The 19,966-nt window shown below is 60.2% G+C and overlaps 1 protein-coding gene and 1 long non-coding RNA gene across 4 annotated transcripts in view; one reads left to right on the forward strand and one right to left on the reverse strand.

Annotated features, from left to right (window-relative positions):
• Positions 1-1,353: 1,353 nt before the first annotated feature.
• On the forward strand, positions 1,354-13,407 carry TPRA1 (transmembrane protein adipocyte associated 1). 3 transcript variants are annotated; one of them, XM_072942011.1, is made up of 13 exons: positions 1,354-1,877; positions 2,119-2,345; positions 6,493-6,645; positions 8,087-8,225; positions 8,369-8,501; positions 9,756-9,842; positions 9,928-10,000; positions 10,109-10,188; positions 10,734-10,844; positions 10,956-11,016; positions 11,183-11,285; positions 11,372-11,452; positions 12,777-13,407. In XM_072942011.1, exons 4-13 carry the CDS (start codon positions 8,104-8,106, stop codon positions 13,018-13,020), a joined length of 1,095 nt encoding a protein of 364 aa, XP_072798112.1. In that variant the 5' UTR covers positions 1,354-1,877; positions 2,119-2,345; positions 6,493-6,645; positions 8,087-8,103; the 3' UTR covers positions 13,021-13,407. The 3 variants fall into 3 exon arrangements, with proteins under 3 accessions (XP_072798112.1, XP_072798111.1, XP_072798110.1); XM_072942010.1 differs by lacking the exon at positions 6,493-6,645 and adding an exon at positions 7,668-7,965; XM_072942009.1 differs by lacking the exon at positions 6,493-6,645 and having other exon boundaries at positions 1,723-1,877.
• A 3,843-nt stretch (positions 13,408-17,250) lies between these two features.
• LOC140686841 (uncharacterized) overlaps positions 17,251-19,966 on the reverse strand; it is a 37,202-nt gene continuing 34,486 nt past the window's right edge. The window contains exons 2-3 of the long non-coding RNA XR_012060825.1: positions 18,262-18,657; positions 17,251-17,349 (exon numbers count right to left, since the gene is read on the reverse strand). This is a non-coding gene — a long non-coding RNA (uncharacterized lncRNA). The remainder of the gene's footprint in view (positions 17,350-18,261; positions 18,658-19,966) is intronic.

Genomic DNA, 19,966 nt, shown 5'->3' on the forward strand with positions numbered 1-19,966 from the left:
CCCGCCCCAAAGTGTCTGCACTGTCTCCAAGACATACAGATGGCGGGCAGTCACTTGGCCTGGTCTCTGATATTCCATTTCTCCTTCGTCCTGGCACAGAGTGGGAGGGAAGTTTCCTGTCCCTGGAGATCAGAAGGGCCCTATAACTTGTTTTTCTCAGTTAAACATGAGCAGGCGGGATGCGTGTGACTTCCTGGCAGAAACTCTAGGAGCCGCCCTTCAGGAAGGCAGGCATCCTGATGGAACACAGCCCCTCCCACACTGACAGAGGTGCAGGCTGGGAAAGCCCAGATAAACCAAGTCCCCTGTGGTCACACGGCAGCGGCTTCCTCGCCTCCCCTGGTTTAGAATAGGAGCTTGGTGAAGGCGGGGTCCAGTCTCATTCCAGCCCAGCTGTGAAGCACCTGTGGGCCCGCAGGGTGCATCTTGGGGTTACTGGGGTGAGCGGGGGCCTACAGTTTGCACCAGGCACTGAGTCAGCCTCCGGATGTTCAGGGAACGTGACTAACATGGTTCCATACTCAGGACACTAACCTTCCAGTTGGGTGAGGCTGGTGATAAACTAGGAAATGACTAAAGGAATGTGATCCTGTTAGAGAGATGGTGCTGGTGTAAGCAGGTAGGGTAGGGGGCCCAGCAGATAGAGAACCAGGCCTGGCTTCCTTGACATGAAAAGGCCATTTTTAGCCTAAGCCATTTTGCGATCTAAGCCTGGGTCACAATGCTAGACCTTGAATAGGTCACAGTAATTACTGAGCTTAAGGGGACAAAGGAATGCAGAAAAAAAACTGTTATCAGGCAAAAGAAATAACAGTAGAAAGATAATCTATCAGCTGTAAAGACTCCGGTTACGTTTCAGTGGTAAAGATCAGCCTGAAGCCTCAACGACCAGATCACATGGAATCTAAGACTGGACAATGTTGACCTTTCTGACCCTAGTGACTTCAGTCAACCAAAGCTCAGACTGTAGACTTCCCAAGCCCCCTCACGAATATGCATGTAGCTTAAAACTTCCCCAGTTGTGCTGTTCGAGGAGGCACTGCTTTTGAAAGGTCCCTGGTGTTCTCCTTACTTGCTGGCAAGTAATAAATCCATCCTTCTCCAGCTCTTTGCCTTGGTTGCATCTTTTGGCTTACACCTACCAAGAAGTCAACCCAGATTTTGGGTAACACTGGGAAAGAAATCAAAGGGCTTCATGTGACAGACTGAACAGCTACTTTGGCTAGGGTGTCAAGTAGGAGGGGGCCACGTGACAGGCGCCAGGGAGGCAGAGACAGGTGCAGACCTGCAGGCAGGAATCAGCTTGGTGCATTCAAGAAAAAGAGACAGAGAGCAGTGTGACTTGAGCACCGAGAAAGGAGTGTATGGGAGGGACAAGGACGGAGAGGCAGGAGCAGCCAGACTGTACAGGACCGAGGCAGGGAAGAGTGAACACAGCGGAGACGCTGGGAGGGCAAGGAAGGGCAATCCGGGAAGGTTTCCCGGAGGAGGCTGCCTGGAGATACGTTTTACTAGGAGATGAGAGAAGGCGGGTCAAACCTCCGTGTCTGGGTTTTGTCACTTCTTGGTCGTGTGGCTTTAAGCAAGTGCTTAACGTCCTAGCCTCACGTTCCTCCTCCGTGAAATGCGACGAATGACAGCCACCCTGCAGGGCTGCCGCGAGGCGGAGGGTGCGCAGCACCGCTGTGGCCGTGGCCGTGGCCGCGGCCGCGTGGGCAGGTGCACGGCGTACGCGCCGGGGCGGGGCTTGTCCCCCGGACCAGAGGTCACCAGGCCTGCGGCCGCAGCGGAGGCTACTACCCGGGCGCTCGCCTGCCAGCGGCGGTAGTGAGGACGGAGGGGCCGAGCTGGTGGCGGACAGCCGCGGACACGGAAAGGTAGGCGTCCCCAGCCTCGGCCCTCGTCTGACCCCCTTCCGGGTGAGACTGCCGCTTTCCGTCTCTGCGCTGCCCGCGCGATGTCCCTTTAAGAAGTCGGCGGGCAGCCCCGCCCCCTGGGCATCTGATTGGCCCCTCACGCTGCGAGCGCCCTCTTTTCGGCGTTGCCCCCTTCCTATAGGTCGCTGCGGGCTGGGGGCGGGCCTGCGCGCCGCGAGTAGGGACGGTGGCTGTTTTGCAGTTTTGGCGGAACGAAAAGGACTCGCCAGCCTTCCGGGTCGCTGCTGCCGGGAACGGCCGCGCGGAGTCGGGCCCGACCGCGTCTCCCTCCCTGCCCGCCCCGTCTGCGGGGGACGGCCGCGGGCGCCTCTTGCGCGACGATCCCCTGCCCGGCCCGGGCGCTGGAGTCCGAGTCCCGCGGCCTTGCGGGGTCCGCGCCCGGCGGCGGATGGGCGGCCGGGGCCTCAGGTAAGGAGGGGACCCTCCCTCTTGCTCCAGCTGCGGGAGCGGATCCCGGGAACCCTCGACCCGCCTGCCCGCTCCTGCAGCCCGAAGCGACCCTCCCGCCCAGATGCAGGCTGGGGGCGCCGAGGGCCGGGGTCCTGGTGTCCCGGTGTCCTGGGTCGGCCGGGCTTGCGGACTCTGCGCTTGAGGTTGTGCAGGAAGACGTCCCTGCGAGTGGCCCGAGCCCCATCTACAGGCCGCCTCCGCCTCCGCCTCCGCGGGGCCCAAGGGGGTGGGGGTGGGGGGACACTGGGAAGGGGAGCGCAGAGTGACCTGACCTCGCTGAGCAGGACGGAAGGGTCTGTGGGGTTCCCCACTCACCAGAAGGGCTCGGCTGCATTCTGCGGAACATTCATCTGTCCACTCCCAACAGTTTGTGGTTCCAGGAGACTGGGTCATGAGCACGCCTGGGCCAGACAGCCCACAAACACAAACACACAGCGAGGACCCCTTCAAACACACACAGAGGTGGTCAAGGAGGGCTCCTCGGAGGAAGTGGCCTGAATGGTGAGACAAGGCTGGGGAAGAGCAGGCACAAAGGCCCTGAGGTAGAAATAGCACAGTAGCTTGAACAAGATGAAAGATGAGATGCAGAGTGGAAGGGCATCAGCAGGGCAGCAGGCAGGGGGCAGATCAGGTTGGGCCTTGAAGGCCCAGGGGAGGGCCCACGGCTGGCCTTCCCCCTGGGGGCTTCTGGCAGTGTCCCTCTCCCCCTATCCCTAGGGCTGAAGGATAAGGGGTTAGCCTCTGACCTAGGGAGGCTTCCTCATCCTGTTTTGGTTCCAGAGTTTTCAGGCTCATCAACCAGCTCACGCCGGAAGCACTGAGGGGTGCTTCAGCAGCAGGCCCTCCTCGGCTCAGGGCTGTCTGTTTACCCCAGGTTCCCCGGCCAGTGGCTGGGCCAGGCGTGGTCAGCCCCACTGCACAGATGAGAGACCAGAAAGCAGACGCCCAGAGAGGGGAAGGCCCTCCTTGTCAAGGGGCTTGCACGGGTCCAGCACGCATGATCCTAGCCAAGTTGGCATCCTGCCTGCAGGCTGGACAGAGGGAGGGAGGTGGAGGCCCCACTGTGGGCAGTGGGTGGGAAGGTGGCCTCTGGAATGTTAGTGAGGTCGGGAGAGTCCCTCCCAGGTGGAGGAAACAGTCTGCCCCAGTTTCCCTGGTCCTGGAGGTAGGCCTGGGGCTGCCCCAGGACACTCGGCATCCCAGGAACTCCCCCTCTGAGAATCCCCTTCCCGTCCCTGTGGCCTGGGCTTCCCGCCTTCCTCCCCTGCCCTCAGCCTGCCCTCCCACTGTCCCCTCCTCCCTGAGCCTGCAGACCCCTTACTTTGTCACTGCCCGGGCTTCTGCCCACAAGGCCAGGAGCTCACCTGTGGTCCAGGGAGAATATGGAGCCACAGACCTAACCCCTCCCAGCCGCTTCTCCCTCCAGCATATGGGGCAGTAACAGTGCCCTCTCTCGCGGGCCGGTGTGGCGGCTCAGTAGGCTACCTGGGGAAAGCCCTGGGCCCTGTCTGCACACGGGAAGGGGGTGCTGTGGTATTTTTCTCACTGCTTCCGTTATTTTACAAGCCTTGACACACAGTGGCAATTCTGGTGCCGCTGCAGTGTGTGGTCTGGGGGCCCACAGAGCAGCAGTGCCAGTGGGGAGGGCCTCAGGGATGTGAACCCTCAGCCCCACACCTGACCCTGTCCCCCCTAAACGTGCTGTTACCAGCACGTGACTCTGGACCCAGCCCCAGGCCCCCAGCTACAGGTGGAGAAACTGAGGCCTGAGGAGGGCCCCTGGCAAGTTGCCAGTTAGGGGCCTGGGCTGCAGGCCTGGCAGGTGGCTGCCCAGCCCTGGGCTCTGTTCAGGGCGATGATTTAAGTACCGCTCTCTCAGGGTGGCAGGGCCCGTGAGCATCAGTGCTCTCTGCTGTTATTATGGAATTAGCAGGGGTCTGGCGAAGGGAGAGCCGCTGACACTCCTTCCTCACCTCAGACTCTAGAGCAAGTGGGCTTGGACCCCCATGAACCAAATCCTACCCCCAGCCCCACAGACCCTCTTCTGGGAAGAAAAGCAGCAGTTACCTTTGTGCCTGTGTCCTTTTGTAGACCACGCACTTCCCTGGTCTTGTTTGAGCCTTACAGCAACCTTGTTAGGTAGGTGTTATTTTCCTGTGCCATTCAGGGAGGGGAAATGACTCACCCAAGGTCACATGAAGTACTTGGCAGAGCCAGAAGCACAACCAAGGTCTGCCCAGCTCCGAGTCAAACTGGCTTGAGCAGAAAAGGGAATTTGTTAGATTTTATAACTGAAAAATCTGGCCTGGGGGTGGGGTGGGGTGGAGTGGGGTGGATGCTGACTTCAGGTGTGGCTGGATCCAGGGGCTCTGGGAGGAGCTACTTCCAGGATCTATTTCCATCTGTCTCTCACCTGTGTTCCTCTGTGTTGGCTTTATTTCCATGTGGGACTCCAATGTGCACATTCCCTGGAGTCGTGGAGGGGTGGAGTCAGCTGTACCCAAACCTTGTGGTTGGAGACTGGGTGTGCTGAGGTTCCCCCACAGGAAAGTGGGGTGCTGGACAGGTGAAGCGAAGAGAAGACCCCCTAACCCCTGACCCCACTCATCCACACTGGCTTCTCTGGCTTCCTCTTGACTGCTTGGCCTGTACCCCAGCTCTGTTCCTGCCGGGGCTGCTTGAGACTCAGGCCTTGACCAGAGCCACTGCTGGGCTGCTGGGACCAGCAGTTTGCTCCACAGAGTGGGGAGCGGAGGATGGGGCCGTGTAATCTGTCTCACAACTCACGGTCACTTCTCAGTCACTGTCTCAGGCCACTGGAAGCTGTGAGCATCCTGCCCAGGGTGGTGGGTGGTCAGCAGGGGTGCAGGAGGCCACCGTTTGGGCATTGCACATCAGCAGCCACACAGAGGTGCAGAGGAGAGGCCTTAGTCCTTGAGGGTGTCTGCCTTTTCTCAGGAGACCCCCCCCACCCCATGGCACCCCACATGCTTGCCTGAACCAGTGACAGGGAGGAGAGCGGGGGCCCTGCTGGGGAAGGGGAGGGCTGTCCACATGCTGCAGGGCATCTGGCAGCCTGGACCCCGTCTCTGTGTCAGATGGGCACCCTGCACCCTGCTGAGGTGCCCGGTGCTGCTCCACGCCCCTCTCCCCCCAAAATTGCTGGCTTACTGTAACTGAGACTCAGCTGGCACTGGGGAGGGGCCCCTGCCTGAACACAGGGCACCAAGGAGGGTCCTGCAACAAAGGAGCACCTTGTTAGCAAGGCAGAGGGCAGTGGTGCGGGGACACCATCCGCAGTGCCAGCCTCGCCACAGCAGAGCACCCAGAGGCTCCCTGCCCTTCCCCACCCCTGCATGTGTCTGTCCACCCATCCCACTGTCCCCTCCTCCCCAAGGGATCCCAGGTCCCTCCCCTCCATTCCCACTGCCACCACCAGTCACTGTCCACACTGGCCTGGCACTCCTCGGCCTCCCTGCCTCCACTCTCCCTGCTTCAGTGTGCTCTCCACGGCAGCCCCTCTGTGTGGGAGTGGCGCCCCGTCCCCCCACATTCACACTGCACTGACTGAGACCGCGGTGCCAGTGCCAGTGGTCAGGCGTCCTGGGCTGACCTGCCCCGCCCCCTTCCTCGTCTCTTCCAGGCTGCTTTTTGCCCTTTCAACAAGCCCAGACTGTTTCTGCCCCATGGCCTTTGCCTTCACTGCTCTCTTCACCCTGAGATGGTCTCTGTTCAGATTTCCCCAGTTCGGCTCCATTCAGTTATTTAGATCTCCTTTCAAGTGTCACCTTGTCTGACAACCTGGCCCTGATGAAACAAAGGCCAGGATATCAGGGTAGAAGATTACTTCTGTCTGCTGCACGACTGTCTGTGTGTAAGCTGTCCGGGATGAGCCTGGAACCCAGACACCTTCTCTGTTACCGCTCTGTCATCCTCAGTGTGGGCTTGTGTCTCGTGGTCCAAGGTAGCTGCTGTTGCTCCCACCATCACATCCATATTCCAGCCAATGGAATTCTGTCCCACTCCTGTTTTCTCTTTCGCACTTACCTCTAGAGGTTTGCTTTCTAAGTATGGGTGTTGGTGCTGGCTGTCATCCTCCCCTCAGGGAATGGAGGCCCCGAGAGGGCAGGTGTGTCCCGGCATCTGGACCTGTCCTGGCTCACAGCCAGAGCTCGGCAAGGTCAGCGCTGGTAGAAAAGCCTGAGTGAGGGAACCGGACAGAGGCCAGCTTCTTCCCTTGGACCCAACTGTGTCAGGTGTAGGTTCTCCTGTTTAATACTTTCTGTCGTTGGTGTGCCGTTGGGGACGTGATCCCAGAGCCAGGCAGAGGCCTGTTGCAGAGAAGGGTGGAGGGTTCTGAGGCCCCAGGTCTCTGTCCACCTGCCTGGGAGTCGCCCCACCCTTTCTGAGGCACTGACATTCCCCAGCCCGGCCACGAGTGGAGCTGTCCTGTGGCCCCCGTGGCTCCCGCCTTGGGCCTGCTGCTGTTGGGGGGTTTGGGGGGGTGGCAGTGGCAGCGGGGGCCTGGGTCCTGCTGCAGGTCCCTTCTGCCAGGAAGGGTGGGGCTGCCCCTGGCTGAACAGGAGACCCCTGCTCTCAGTGTGGGAATGGAACCCATCTTTTCATTTTGTAAAACCCACACAGAAAAGGGCTGGAATCATAGGTATGTGGCCCCACGAACTGCGGCACGTGCACTCCCCAGGCCCCCGGAACTGGAGCCGGTGTGCCCTCCGCCCTCCCCGGTCTCTGCTGGGCTCGGACTGCACGTCCACACCTGGCCTGCCCCGGCTCGCCATCCTGGCTGCCAGGCCCTCCATGTCACCCCCATGCAGGGCTCGATCTTTTTGTTTCTGGGCAGTGCTCCACTGTTCCCGCGATGCCACCATCGGTGTGGGTGTTCTGCTGACGGTGACGCTTGGGCTGATCCGCGCCCGGGGCTGTCATGACCGTGCCTGGAAGTGGGGGCGCCGGGTTACGAGGCCCAGTCTGTTCACAGTTTTAAATGCCAGCATGTGTTACGTCCTGCTGCTTGGCCCCGAGCTCCCCGCAGACAGGCTGCTGCTGTCAGTCAGTGCGGCCCCACTCCTCTGCCACTGCCCTGAGGACCCCGTGGCCCCAGGGCCCCAACCCCAGCTCTCCTGTCCTCCAGGCTGGACTCCTGACCTCTCATTCTCAGTCACCTTGAAGACCCAGCCTTTCTGCCTCCCCTCCACTTGGAAATGTCCCGTGCCTCCTCCGGGCACGGGGCAGTGTCCCCTCCACTTGTGTCTGCCTTTCTAGGTGGCAGCAGAGGCGGGCAGGGCCGAAGGTCCCCCTGGGGTGTGCACGGTTCCTAGGCCTCCACCGCCTCCCACGGCGGACCCTGTCCTTAACCCCGTTCCAGCGAGCACAAGGAGGTCAGGCCCCCTGAACCCGGCGCCTCAACCCTGCCCCCAGGACTGGAGGCACCAGCTGGGCAGTGCCCAGTAGCGCGTGCTGCTGTGCCTGGCACGCAGACTGCTCAGTCATTGAGGACGGCCTTTATTGTTTGGGGTCACGAGACAGAGTCCAAGACAAAGGACTGGCCCCTGTCGGCTGAGTGAGTTGTGACGTGTGGGGACCCCACACCCACCTCCCGCATGCTGGGTGGCGAGCCCGAGACCCAGAGGCCCAGGCCACACGGCCCCTGTGCCGCTGACGTGGTGGCTCTCACCCTGCAGGGCTGGCTGCTGGCGGGATGGGCATCCTGGAGGAGGCTGGGCCCAATGGGAGCACAGCGTTGCCCCCGCCCCTGGCGCCCAACATCAGCGTGCCGCACGGCTGCCTGCTGCTGCTCTACGAGGACATCGGCACCTCGAGGTGAGGCGGGCTGGCTGTGGGAGGGAGACTTCCTGGGTCCGCATGCGTGTGTGTGAGAGAGAGAGAAAGAGAGAGAGAGAGACGGGTAGGGCGGGGGCAGACGCAACCTCACCAGTGAGCTGCCTTCTGTACCCACCTGCTAGGGTCCGGTATTGGGACCTTCTGCTGCTCATCCCCAATGTGCTCTTCTTCATCTTCCTGCTCTGGAAGCTTCCGTTTGCCCGGGCCAAGATTCGAGTCACCTCTAGCCCCATCTTCATCACCTTCTATATCCTGGTGAGTTCATTCCAGTTCAACAGAACACCCAACTCCAAGTGGCTTGAGCAAAAAAGGGAATGATAAACTGCTTCTGTAATGAAAAACCAGCTTCAGGTATGGCTGGATCCAGAGGATTAATGTCATTAGGACTCTGTCTCTGCATCTCTGTTCTCTGGCCTTATCTCAGATGAAGGTTCCCCCGATGGTATCAAAGGCAGAAAAGAGCAGCCTGAGCTAACATCCTGCCTCCCCGCCAACTCCAGCAGAAGAGCACCTCTTTCCTGGTGGTGCAGTGCAGGCCTGGAATTCCCTCTGAGTGGCCCACCTTGGAGCCCCTGTTCATCCCCGAGCCAGTCACTGTGACTGCCAGGGAAAGGGGCACTTTGGAGTTGGGAGGGTGGGGTCAGCTCAGCCAGACCATATGAACTGAGGGGGATGGTGGTCCCAGGAGGAAAACTAGGGAAGCCTCACTCGAGAAAAGGGGAACAGATGCTCGGTGGGGAAATGCCCACTGCATTCTGACACCCGGCTGTGCTGAATGACCTTGGGCCAGTGGCTTGGCCTCTCTGTGCCTCAGTGCCCCTCGGTGTGATGCCCACACAGAGCTCCAGCCCCGAGGGGCCTGGCACACGGTGGGCATGTGACCTGAGTGCTGTCAGCCTCCCTGAGGCTGGACACAGTTTTCAAGGCACGAAGAACAGAGTGTACAAGTCTGGGCCCTTTGGTTTTGTGTGTCAGAAACCTGAACTTAAGCTCAGAGAAGCCAGAGAGGAAGTACTGACAGAAACTGACAAGTCCCAGGCGTCAGGCACGGCGGGGTCACGGGGTGCTGTCTGTCTCCCTGCTGGCCTGGCGTCTCTCAGGCCCCGTCTCTGGCAGTCTCTGCCCTCCCCTCCCCGCAGCCTCCTTTCCCAGCGGCTGAGCTTCACGTCCTGGGTATGGCTTGCACTGGACTCCCTGGGGTCTCACGCCATCCCCAAACCAGAGGATTCGAATATGCTGTGTCCAGCCCTGGGTCACAGGCCAGTCCCTGAAGCAGCAGTGGTGGGGCCAGCACCCCCCCCATGTTATGGGGGAGCAATGGGAGAAGGAATGAGGCTGTTACCAGAGGAAGGGGATGCGTACCAGGCTGACAGCTGCCAAGCACAGGCACTCTGCCACACCTGCATCCTCCCTGCATCCATCCTTCCTGAGGAGTCAAGGTCTCCTGCAGACGCAGGGTGTGGTGAGCAGGCCCAGAAGCCCCACCCTAGCCTCTCTCTTGCTCACCAGGTGTTCGTGGTGGCGCTGGTGGGCATTGCCCGGGCCGTGGTGTCCATGACGGTCAGCACCTCGGATGCTGCGACTGTTGCTGATAAGGTGGGGCCAGGCCTGCCACCCGGGTTCTGGGTGGTGGGGCGGGGCGACAGGCCCCGGGCTGACCCTCTGCCTGCTCTGTGTCTAGATCCTGTGGGAGATTACCCGCTTCTTCCTGTTGGCCATCGAGCTGAGCGTGGTCATCCTGGGCCTTGCCTTTGGTGCGTCTGCTGCTGGGGCCGGTGCTCCCTGCCCCTCCCTGGCTGGGGGCCATCCTGCCAAGGTCAGCTGGGCTGGCTCCTGCCAACTGAGCAGCACGTTTCTTCCAGGTCACCTGGAGAGCAAGTCAAGCATCAAGCGGGTGCTGGCCATCACCACGGTGCTGTCACTGGCCTACTCAGTCACCCAGGTACGCAGGTGGGACAGGGCAGCCCCGGGGGCACCGGGGGCTGGGCATCGACTAACTTCTGGCTCAGGGTCAGGGCTGAGTGCTTATCAGGTGCAGTATCTTCAGCTGAATGCAGCTAAGGAATCGCCTGGCTGCTGGTTAACCTCGCAGGTTCTGGGCCTCCCCAGTTCCGACTCAGTAGCGCAAACCTGCTGTTTCAGCAAGCAGCCCAGCCCGCGCAGGGAGCGCGAGGGTCTGCAAGCTACGCTGAAAGCCCTGCATCCGGAGCCCCCTTTCCTAGACTGTGGGCTGCCCCTCAGCCCCCCTGTTCTGGGTGCTGGAGCTGGGGACGGGCAGCGAATGGAGGGCCAGGTGGGAGCGGGGCCCTCCCCTGCCCACTGTAGGGCACGCTGGAGATCCGGTAACCGAATGCCCACCTCTCGGCTGAGGACGAGCTGGGGGAGGGGGAGGGCAGGGAACGGAGGGTCAGGTGGGAGTGGGACTTGGTGCGGTGGGGAGCCCAGGTGGCAGGAGGAGCCAGTAAGACCCTCCCCTGCCCGCTGCAGGGCACGCTGGAGATCCTGTACCCCGACGCCCACCTCTCGGCCGAGGACTTCAACATTTACGGGCACGGCGGCCGCCAGTTCTGGCTGGTCAGCTCCTGCTTCTTCTTCCTGGTGAGCTGCAGGTGGCCGGAGCCGTGGGACAGGGCCCGGCTGCCCTGCTAGTGGGCTTGGCCCCGGGCTGGAGCTCCCCTGCGTCCTGGTCAGCGCCGCGTGTCTCCGCAGGTCTACTCTCTGGTGGTCGTGCTCCCCAAGACCCCGCTGAAGGAGCGCATCTCCCTGCCCTGTGAGCGTCTGGGCACCGGAAGGGGCGCGGGGCGGGGCACAGGGCGGGCTGTTGGCCCGGGGGTGGCCTGGGGCCGACAGCCGCGGCCGGGCGGGGGAGGGGGCCAGCTGGGCCCGGGTGGGCGACACCGGGCAGGGCCTCACGGCGCCCCCCGCCCCCCCCGCAGCGCGGAGGAGCTTCTACGTGTACGCGGGCATCCTGGCGCTGCTCAACCTGCTGCAGGGGCTGGGCAGCGCGCTGCTGTGCGCCGGCGTCATCGAGGGGCTCTGGTACGTGGGCCGCGGGCGGGGCCGCTGGTGGGGGGGCGGCGTCGCTCAGCCTCGCCGCCCTGACCCGCCCCCCGCCCTCCCCGCAGCTGCGTGGACGCCACCACCTTCCTCTACTTCAGCTTCTTCGCGCCCCTCATCTACGTGGCCTTCCTGCGGGGTTTCTTCGGGTGAGTCCCCCCGCGACGCTCGGGACTGGGGAGCCACGGGCTGTGGGTCCAGGTCGCGCTGGCGCTTGGCCGCCTCCGCCTCCCGCCGCGGGCGCCCCCGTGTGGCTGCTGTCGGGCGCCTTCTGCCGCCTGCGCATGCGCAGCCGCCGCTGCAGCATCCCGGGGCCGGTCAGGCTGGGCGGGAGCAGAGACAGCCTGTGTGTACATGCACGTGCGCGTGAACAGACACGTGCGCACACACAAGCGCCCATGCAGACACGCTCATGTACACATGGATACACACATATACATATACCTATATGTACACAGATACACACTTAAATGCACATACATATATATGTGCACATACACACATGCAGGTACACACACATGAATTCGTACATCACTCCCATACAGATGTGTATTTGTTCATATAGATGTATATCCACACAGATGTGCATACACACATGCTCATGTATATACACGTAAGCACGTGTGTATACATACATGCGTTATACACACAACCTACATAGGCACATGCTCTGTTCCCACGAGAGAGTGGCCGTGCCTGCTGACCTGCCCTGCACTTTTCATCTAAAGGGAGACCAGCCTGCCCCTGGGCGAGCAGCCGCCCCCCAGCACCTGCTCTGCTGGGTGTTATGCGACCCCACGCACAAAGCTCAGAGCCCCCAAAGCTTGTATTCTCCGGGGGCGCTGGAGAGGGGAGCAGGGTTGGGGGGTCCAGTGTGTGTTTGAGTGTGGGGTGCATTTTTGTGCACTGTGTTTGGAGGCGTGTGTGTGAGATGGGGTTGAGGTTGGACCCCGGTCTCGGGTGTGGTGGACGCGGGCGTTTTGCCTCTACCCACCCTCCCCTGCCTGCCAGGTCTGGGTGGGCTGGGGGAGGGCCTTGGAGTGCAGTGAGAAGGGCTGGGTTGGATCCCCGACCCCGGTGCACATGATCTCCTGCCCACCACTTATCTCCCGGGCCTCTGGCTCCTTTTTGTAAATCAGAAGTGGAGCTCTCCCCGCCAGAGTCACCCTGAGGACGGCAGGCCTGAGAGCTGGGCTGAGGTCAGGGCCACTGTCTTCCCAGACCTCTGGACAGGTGCTGTTTCGGGCCCACCATTCCCCGGGTTGGACCCCTTCCACCTGCCGTCCAGTGAGAGAGCAGTTGCTCCCTGGGATCCCACAGCCCAGAACGTGAGGGCCGGTTCCAAACAAGTCCCTTTGGACTCCAGAGTCCCAGCACCAACGGGGACCTCTCAAGGTGGACATTAGGCAGCTGTTAGCATGTTTCCTGCCATGTTTCACACAGCAGGGCTCCCTGCCCCTCTCTCACCACCAGCTCAGAGCCCAAGATCCTCTTCTCCTACAAATGCCAAGTAGATGAGACTGAGGAACCAGACATGCACCTGCCCCAGCCCTACGCTGTGGCCCGGCGGGAGGGCCTGGAGACGGCAGGGGCTGCCAGCACGCAGTTCGACTCGGCCAGTGGGGTGGCCTACCTGGACGACGTGGCTTCCATGCCCTGCCATGCTGGCAGCATCAACAGCACGGACAGCGAGCGCTGGAAGGCTATCAATGCCTAGTGTGGCTGCCCCGGCCTGAGGGTCTACTGGGGCCAGCGGAGGACGGGCTGGTGGGGGGCCCAGGAGCGCTGAGCGCCCGGCAGAGGAGGACAAGGGGATAGGACCGAGTGTGGGCAGGAGCCCTGTGTGGGCCTGTTCTGCCCTCGGCCACCCCTGCTCCAGCTGGGGGCCGCCTCCCCTCCCACCGGCCCTTGCCCTGCTAGGTGACTTGGCCCAGACTCTCATGTCCCAGGGCCGGGTCTGGCTCCGCTGGCCGAGGGCCCCTCTCTGCAGCCTGGGCCCCAAGGACTGGTCTGGCTCGCCCCCTCCCCAAAGCCCACTGCCGGGTGGGCTGAAGTGTGTACATTTTCTTTATCTATTTTCTAATAAAAAGGAAAAGGAGCAGAAGGAGCAGACAGTGTTGACGTGGAGGTGCGGGGAGCCTGGAGCTGGGACCCGAGGGCCAGGGTGACCACCCTGCGGGCTGCGCCCTGGGAGGCTCAGGGCTCCTGCATTTGCTCCTGACCGGCTACTGGGGAGGTGGAGAGAGATCGGACCCCGCATCCCTGCCGGGGGCCCTGTCTGAGTGGGGAGCCAGGAGTGGGGAGAACTGGGGCTTCTGAGCACCGTGTCTCCACCCGGCGGTCCCACCCTTTCCCTGGGCCTCATGCTTCCTTCCTCCATCTCAGTAGCTGTGGAGCGAGGGTGAGAAGGCCTGCCGTGTGGGGATTTTTGTCTTAATCAGGACGCAGCCAGTGTGGACAGCTGGCAGGTGCTGACGGAGCATAATGACCGCGGGGCAGATTTCAGTCTCTAGCTTGGTGCTCGGCACAGAGGGGGCCCCCTTAGAAGGCAGGGTGCCCGGGACGGATGTTCGCCATGCTGGATGTGATGAGCTGAAGGTGGGGGTAAGCCCCAGCGAAGCGCCGGGATGGTGAAACGTGAGAGGGAAGTCGCATGTAGCCCCACGCCTGTGCCGACCCGCCCAGCTCTGAGTCTTGGCAGCTGGAGAAGGGGGCTGCAGTGGAGTTCCAGAAGCACCAGTGCGCACGTGCACGCACAGCACCCCGGGCTGGAGCGTGGATGTTCCGTAGCATGTTTCCCTCGCTGACGCCTGGTCTCGGGCTCATCCCACGTCGGGTGGGAGAGCTGCTCCAGCTGCATACGTTCCAGACACATGGCATGGATTTAACCAGTCCCCTCAGGAGGGACTTTTTTCCCCTAATATATTTTGCAACAACAAACAACACAACAACAAAATCCTTATAAATATGCTTTCGGTAACTCGTGCGAGTGGAATTGCTGGAGCACACAATCTTAGTTTTAATTAGTGTCACAGTCTCCGGCAGAGGCTAATCGCTGTCCTCCAATACATGTTCTCCTTTTCTTCCATTGTCACAGAATCCCTGATTTTTGGCTGGATATACAGCTGTCTGGAATAAATACTATATTTCCCAGCCTTCCTTGCAGGCAGTGTGGCCATGTGACTACGTTCTGGCCAGTGGGATGTAAGCGTGCTTGCAACTTCCTTGAAGAGACAGGATGGGCTCTGTTCTCTCCACTACCTGGGATGTGACTGTAATGGCCGGAGTTGTAGCAGCCATCTTGAATCACTGGGTGATCTTGGAATGGGAGCCTCATGGCGGGGCAACAAAGGAGGAGGAGCCCTGGTCCCTGACACTGGTGTGTCCAGAACAGCCCCAGACTCCTTCCTTTAGATGACTTGTTGAATGTGAGAGAAGGAAATGTCTATCTTTTTTAAACCACTGTGGATTTTTCTCTTACAGTTGAACCTAATGTGAACCAACACACCCTTCAAAGAGGCTGCTCCAGTTTTAACTCCTGTCAGCACAGCCTCACCAGCTCTGTGTGAGCGTGCTGTTCAGATTTTCCATCTTTCTGAAAAGCTCTGCTCACGTCTGTTCTGCTGGGACCACATCCGTGTGCTGGGTCTGGGTGGGAACAGACGTCATGCAGAAAAGTGGCCAGGGTCAGGGGGATGTTCTAGAAGCCTTGGTGTGATCATGAGTCTGCCACATATGGCCCCAAGTTCCAGTCCTGTCTCCTCCAGCTGCTTACCGGCTGTGGACCCTGGGACGTCATGTCTGCTCTCTGACCCTCCGTTTCCTCATCGGTGACACAGGGCAGCAGATGACTGGTTACCGCCCGATATCCATTTTTCCTCCCTTGGTAACCACACCAGGATGTTCTGTGTGTCCGTGAAGCACCAATAGAAGGTGACATTCCTGCCCCTTTGCAGTACCTCCTGCGACTCAGTTCTGGTCAGTGGGGTGTTAGCAGGAGTATGAGAGACTTTCTTTAGCTCAGACTGCTTAAAGGGAGCTGACTTAGCTAGGACATGTGCTCGTTTGTCCTGCCTTTCCTCGTCCTGCTTCCTGGAATGCCGATGTGATGGCTGACTCTCCAGCAGCCATCCTGGATGATGAGGTGACTCTGAGAAGCTATTCATCAAGGATGGTCAAATAGTCAAAACAAGCCCCGCCCCCCCCCAATGATGATAGCACTGCAGTACCAGGACTGGACTGCCACCAACAGTCACCTTGTACACGAGAGAAAAACTACCTGCTGACGGCGGTCCTGATCCTGACGGAAACATAGAGACCCTGCTGTGCCCCCGCAAAGGGGTCACTTAAGGGAGGCAGACATCTGGAGACGCCAATCTTTTTTCCTTCCTGAACTTCAGCCTTCTTACCCCTCCAGGGTCAGAGGGAGTCTAGGCCTGGGCTTCCTTGCTGAGGGCAGCCTGTGGCTAGTGGATGACCTCCTGACTTTGTCTCCAAATGTTGGTGGCTGCAGAAGGCAGCGGGGACTTATGGGAAGACACAGGTCCAAATTCCCTTGGGAGTGGGGTCCGTGTGTCCCTGAGCACTGGGGGCCAGGACAGGGGTGAGGCCAGGCTCCAGGGACCATGGCACCCTTGTGGATTTAGGGCACAGAGTCCTCAGCCACCACAGGCGGTCCTGTGGCCAGGAGCACTGGATGTCTCCATGGTGACAGGCATGAGCCCTGACCGCGGTGGGTTAGCCCAGCTGCTCTAACAGAGCCGTCACAGACCGGGAGCTTGGACGGCAGACATGATTAGCTCACAGTTCTGGAGGCTGGATGTCCAAGACCAAGGGTTGGTGTCTCCCGAGGCCATTCTCCCTGGTGTGCTGGGTCCTCTGTGTGCACATCCCGGGGTCCCTGTGTCCCCAGGTCACAGACTGGTTAGGGTCCACCCTAACGGCCTTGCTTTAATTTGATCACTCCTTAAAGGCCCCATGTCCAAAGACAGTCAAGTTCTGAGGTCCTGGTGTAACTGGCAGGACGCTCCAGGGTCTTTCCAGAATAGACCCCTGCCCATGTCCTCCACCTGCCCCTTATCTATACAGAAGCTTTTCCTAGGCTTCCCCAAGTTCCAAAGAGTACATTTAACGAGAGAAGTGAGAAAATGCAGAGAGAAAGGAGAGCAGTCAGCAAGACAAAATAACAATAGTTTAGCCACTAAACGAAGTCCAGGACCTTTAGTTCCTCCTCAAGGGCTGTAGATGATATTCTGAGCCACGTCTTTGAGCTGCTTTGCAGACACTGAAACCCCCACCAGGTGGAAGAAGTTCACTGCATGCTGCCCCCCAGCACGTAGACCCCAGACTGGAACCAGAAGGTTTGTGGGGTTGACTCCCGATGACCTCACCACCAGCCAATCAGAAGAATGTCCACGAGCTGATCACACGCCCCACAGGGGCGCCCCCTCCCGCAGCCTGTCTTTAAAACCCTTTACCTGAAAGCTTTCGGGGAGCTCGGGCCCTCTGAGCACCAGCTGCCTGGACCCCTTGCCTGGTGCCTGACGCTGCTCTTCCCTCAGCGCAGCCCGGTGTCAGTAGGTTGGTGTCACTGCGCGTGGGCGTGCGGACCCGAGTTTGGTTCCATGAGACTGGGGGTTAGAACTTTAACACGTGAGTTTTGGGGGACACAATTCAGTCCGTAACAGATGACACTAAATCTTTTCTCCCCCTGGTGTCTCCGCCTGGGAGCAGGCGGAGAGCCCCCGAGAATGAGGCCAAGTCTTCCACCACTCAGAACAGGACCAAGAGGGAACCAGGCAGCACCTAGAAGGTCACGCGCACGTGTGTGGCCTGGCGTCCCCGACTCGCTTCTCCTGGACACGTGCAGCACTGTACCGCCCCACCCACCTAGGAAGCGGGGAATCACGTGACTTACTTTGGCCAATGAGATGCAGCTCATGTCACCTCCAGGTGGAAGCACCCGTCCTGCACCGGTGACGCTGGGAAGATGTGTCAGCCTGGGTCCCTGAGGGGCCTCCAGCACGAGCGTTCTTGGACGAACTGCCTGAACGTGTGCCCAGAAGCAGAAAGAAACCCTGTCCTTTGAGCTGCTACACGTGGCCGGTGCTCAGCTAGTTTGATTTCAGACAAACAGGGAGGGCAGGCTCTGGCCCAGGCCCACGGGTCACCCCTCATCTCCTGGGTCTCGTGGGCCCAGTTCTCAGATCTTGGGAATCTCCCGTCAGCTGCCCCTCCTGTCCATGGCCTCCCTGCAGGTTCCAGCAGCTTCACCTCCGCTTCGGGACAGAGCCAACGGGGTGCTGGGGAGGAGCTGACACCCATGCCATCTGGGTTCAGGCAGCATGCTAAATGCTCGCTCACTGCCAAGATCCCCTGTTACCATGGGGCAGCTGAGGGGACGAGGTCACACGGCTGTATGGGGCGAGGCGGGACTTGACCCTTGGCCTCTACCACTGTATCTGCTGCCCAGACACAGAGACACCTCCCACAGGATAGGAGCTCTGAGCCTTGTCACTCGGGCCATTGGACACTCCATGGCCAGCCTGAGGTGCAGAGGAACCCCCGAAGGATTCCCCAGGGGGACAGGGAGCCCCAGGTGCTCATGGCAGAGCTGGATCTGGGAGGTGGACCGTTCAGGTTCCTCATCTGTGACCTGGGCAGGCCCCTCGCAATCGGCCCCCCAGAATGTGGCTCTGCCTGTGCCTCCTTGGCCTCTGAGAAGCCCCACAGCCCACCCTGTGCAGGGCCTGGCCCTGAGCAGCTTCTCATTCGGGGGTGGCCCACCCTCCTTCTAAGCAGGACCTTCCTGGGGGTCCCCAGGCTGCCTGCAGGGAGTGGCCCATGTAATTGGCCCGAGGCTGCCCTGGCCATCCGAGCGTGGCCGGCGTTTTATTTCTAATCTTGTTTAGAGACGGTGACTCAGCTGAACGCATCCAGCAAATCAAGACCCAATCACCTGCTGTGAAGAGCATTTAAAGCTGGGCTCCACTCAAGATCTCGTTAGGCGCCCAGGAGGCCCTGGGATGCAAAATCAGTTCCACTCGGCTGGGGTCGAATGACATTCTGGGGAAGATAGGCCGATTTGAGAGGAAAATTGCAGAGCAGCTGAGAGGACACGGCCCTCCCCGGGGCCGGGCCTCCCTGGGTTGGGCTTCGTGCCTCGGGGCCGAGGGGGCCGTGGGCTGCCCCCGGGCTGCTCCGACTGGCGCGGGTGACGCACTTTCATGGAGTCGTCCAGCGGCCCCTGGGAAGGTGGCCTTCTGTAATGTTCCTGCTCTTCCCGCCTCCTGATTTCAAACACTGAGCCTCATCCTCTTCATAAGCAGAGGTGGCCCACGGCCCAGCACAATGCCTAAAAATTGAAAAACATTACTTGTTGGAATTCACATGTTAGATTTCACACACGTTTCTAGATTTTTCAGCTTAAAAAAAATTTTCACAAGCTGCAGCAATCCCAGATCGGGGCACTTCCGGCCCTGACAGGTGTGTCCGGCTTGCGCCCGTCCATCTGAGGGTGAAGTATCCGAGGCGGCCTCCCCAGGCCGCGCCTCGTCTCACACCCCCATCCCCCGCGGACGCTTACTGAGCACCTGCTCTGTGCCAGGCTCTGTGTTTGGCTGTCTGGAACAGAGGCAGACGAGAAAACCAATTACAGTCTCGGGGCACAGTGGTCCTGCCCTTCCATGGCCTGGCTCTCCTGCACCCTCAGGGCCCCTCCGTCCTCCGGCTCATAGGTGGCCACAGGCCCAGCCCGCAAGAGGCTGCAGTGATTGGCTCAGAGATGCATGTGACACCCCGGATGAGCTCATCAGAATCTCTGAGCCACAGCAGAACCTAGACAGGGAGACAGCACAGGAGTGAATCATAGTCCCAGCGCCTGGATCCACCTGTGCCTGAGTGTGGTCTGGCCGGGGTTCCCAGGCATAGGAGCCAGTGTAGCTCCTTTTGTGCTCAAGCCTGTCTGAGGTGGTCTCCTGTCCCTCGTGGCTGAATGAGCCCCGTCTGGTGTGGGTGAGGATGGGGGTTACACCAGGGAGATGCTGGGGGCTCAGGAATGGAGAGGGAGGCGCAGCTCCCCTGGGGGCAGGGTCCTCCCAGGAAGGAGACTCTGGGCGAGCCTGAAGGGTGAGTGGGTGCTGCTGAGAGGAAGGGGCAGCGGGCAGGAGGATGAAGACCGGGAAGCCCCGAGCAGAGCAAAGCCATAGATCAGTTTTGGTTTAAATAAGACACGCATCCTGGATTCTTGGTGCAGACGAGGAATCTAACAATGTCTTAGCAACTTTCCCTTCACGCATGTGGCAGCGACCTCAGTGTGTGACCCAGAATTCCCAGAAAGTAACAGAGGCCAAGTGAAACATTACCATCGGTCCAGAAGTGATCACACAAGCCCCGTCCTGGGCTTTGCAGTCTTGAGAGGGCGGCCATTGCCCCTTTGCAGGACACCCCATCTTACAAGACTGCTTTGTGCCAACAGCCCTTCACACTGATGGGAAGTAGAATGGGACCTCAGTTGCTCAGCAGCCTCCACGCTGAGGAGAACATACCTGCTTTTTGGGGGAACCATCTCAATTCACCCCTTATCAGGACCAGCTTCTGGATTCCGAAGAGCGCCTGTATTTTTGCAGCTGTAGGGGAAGCGGAACGTTTTTTCCTTCTTATCT

The sequence above is a fragment of the Vicugna pacos genome, chromosome 17, assembly GCF_048564905.1.
Source record: "Vicugna pacos chromosome 17, VicPac4, whole genome shotgun sequence".
In the NCBI taxonomy this organism is placed as follows: domain Eukaryota; kingdom Metazoa; phylum Chordata; class Mammalia; order Artiodactyla; family Camelidae; genus Vicugna; species Vicugna pacos.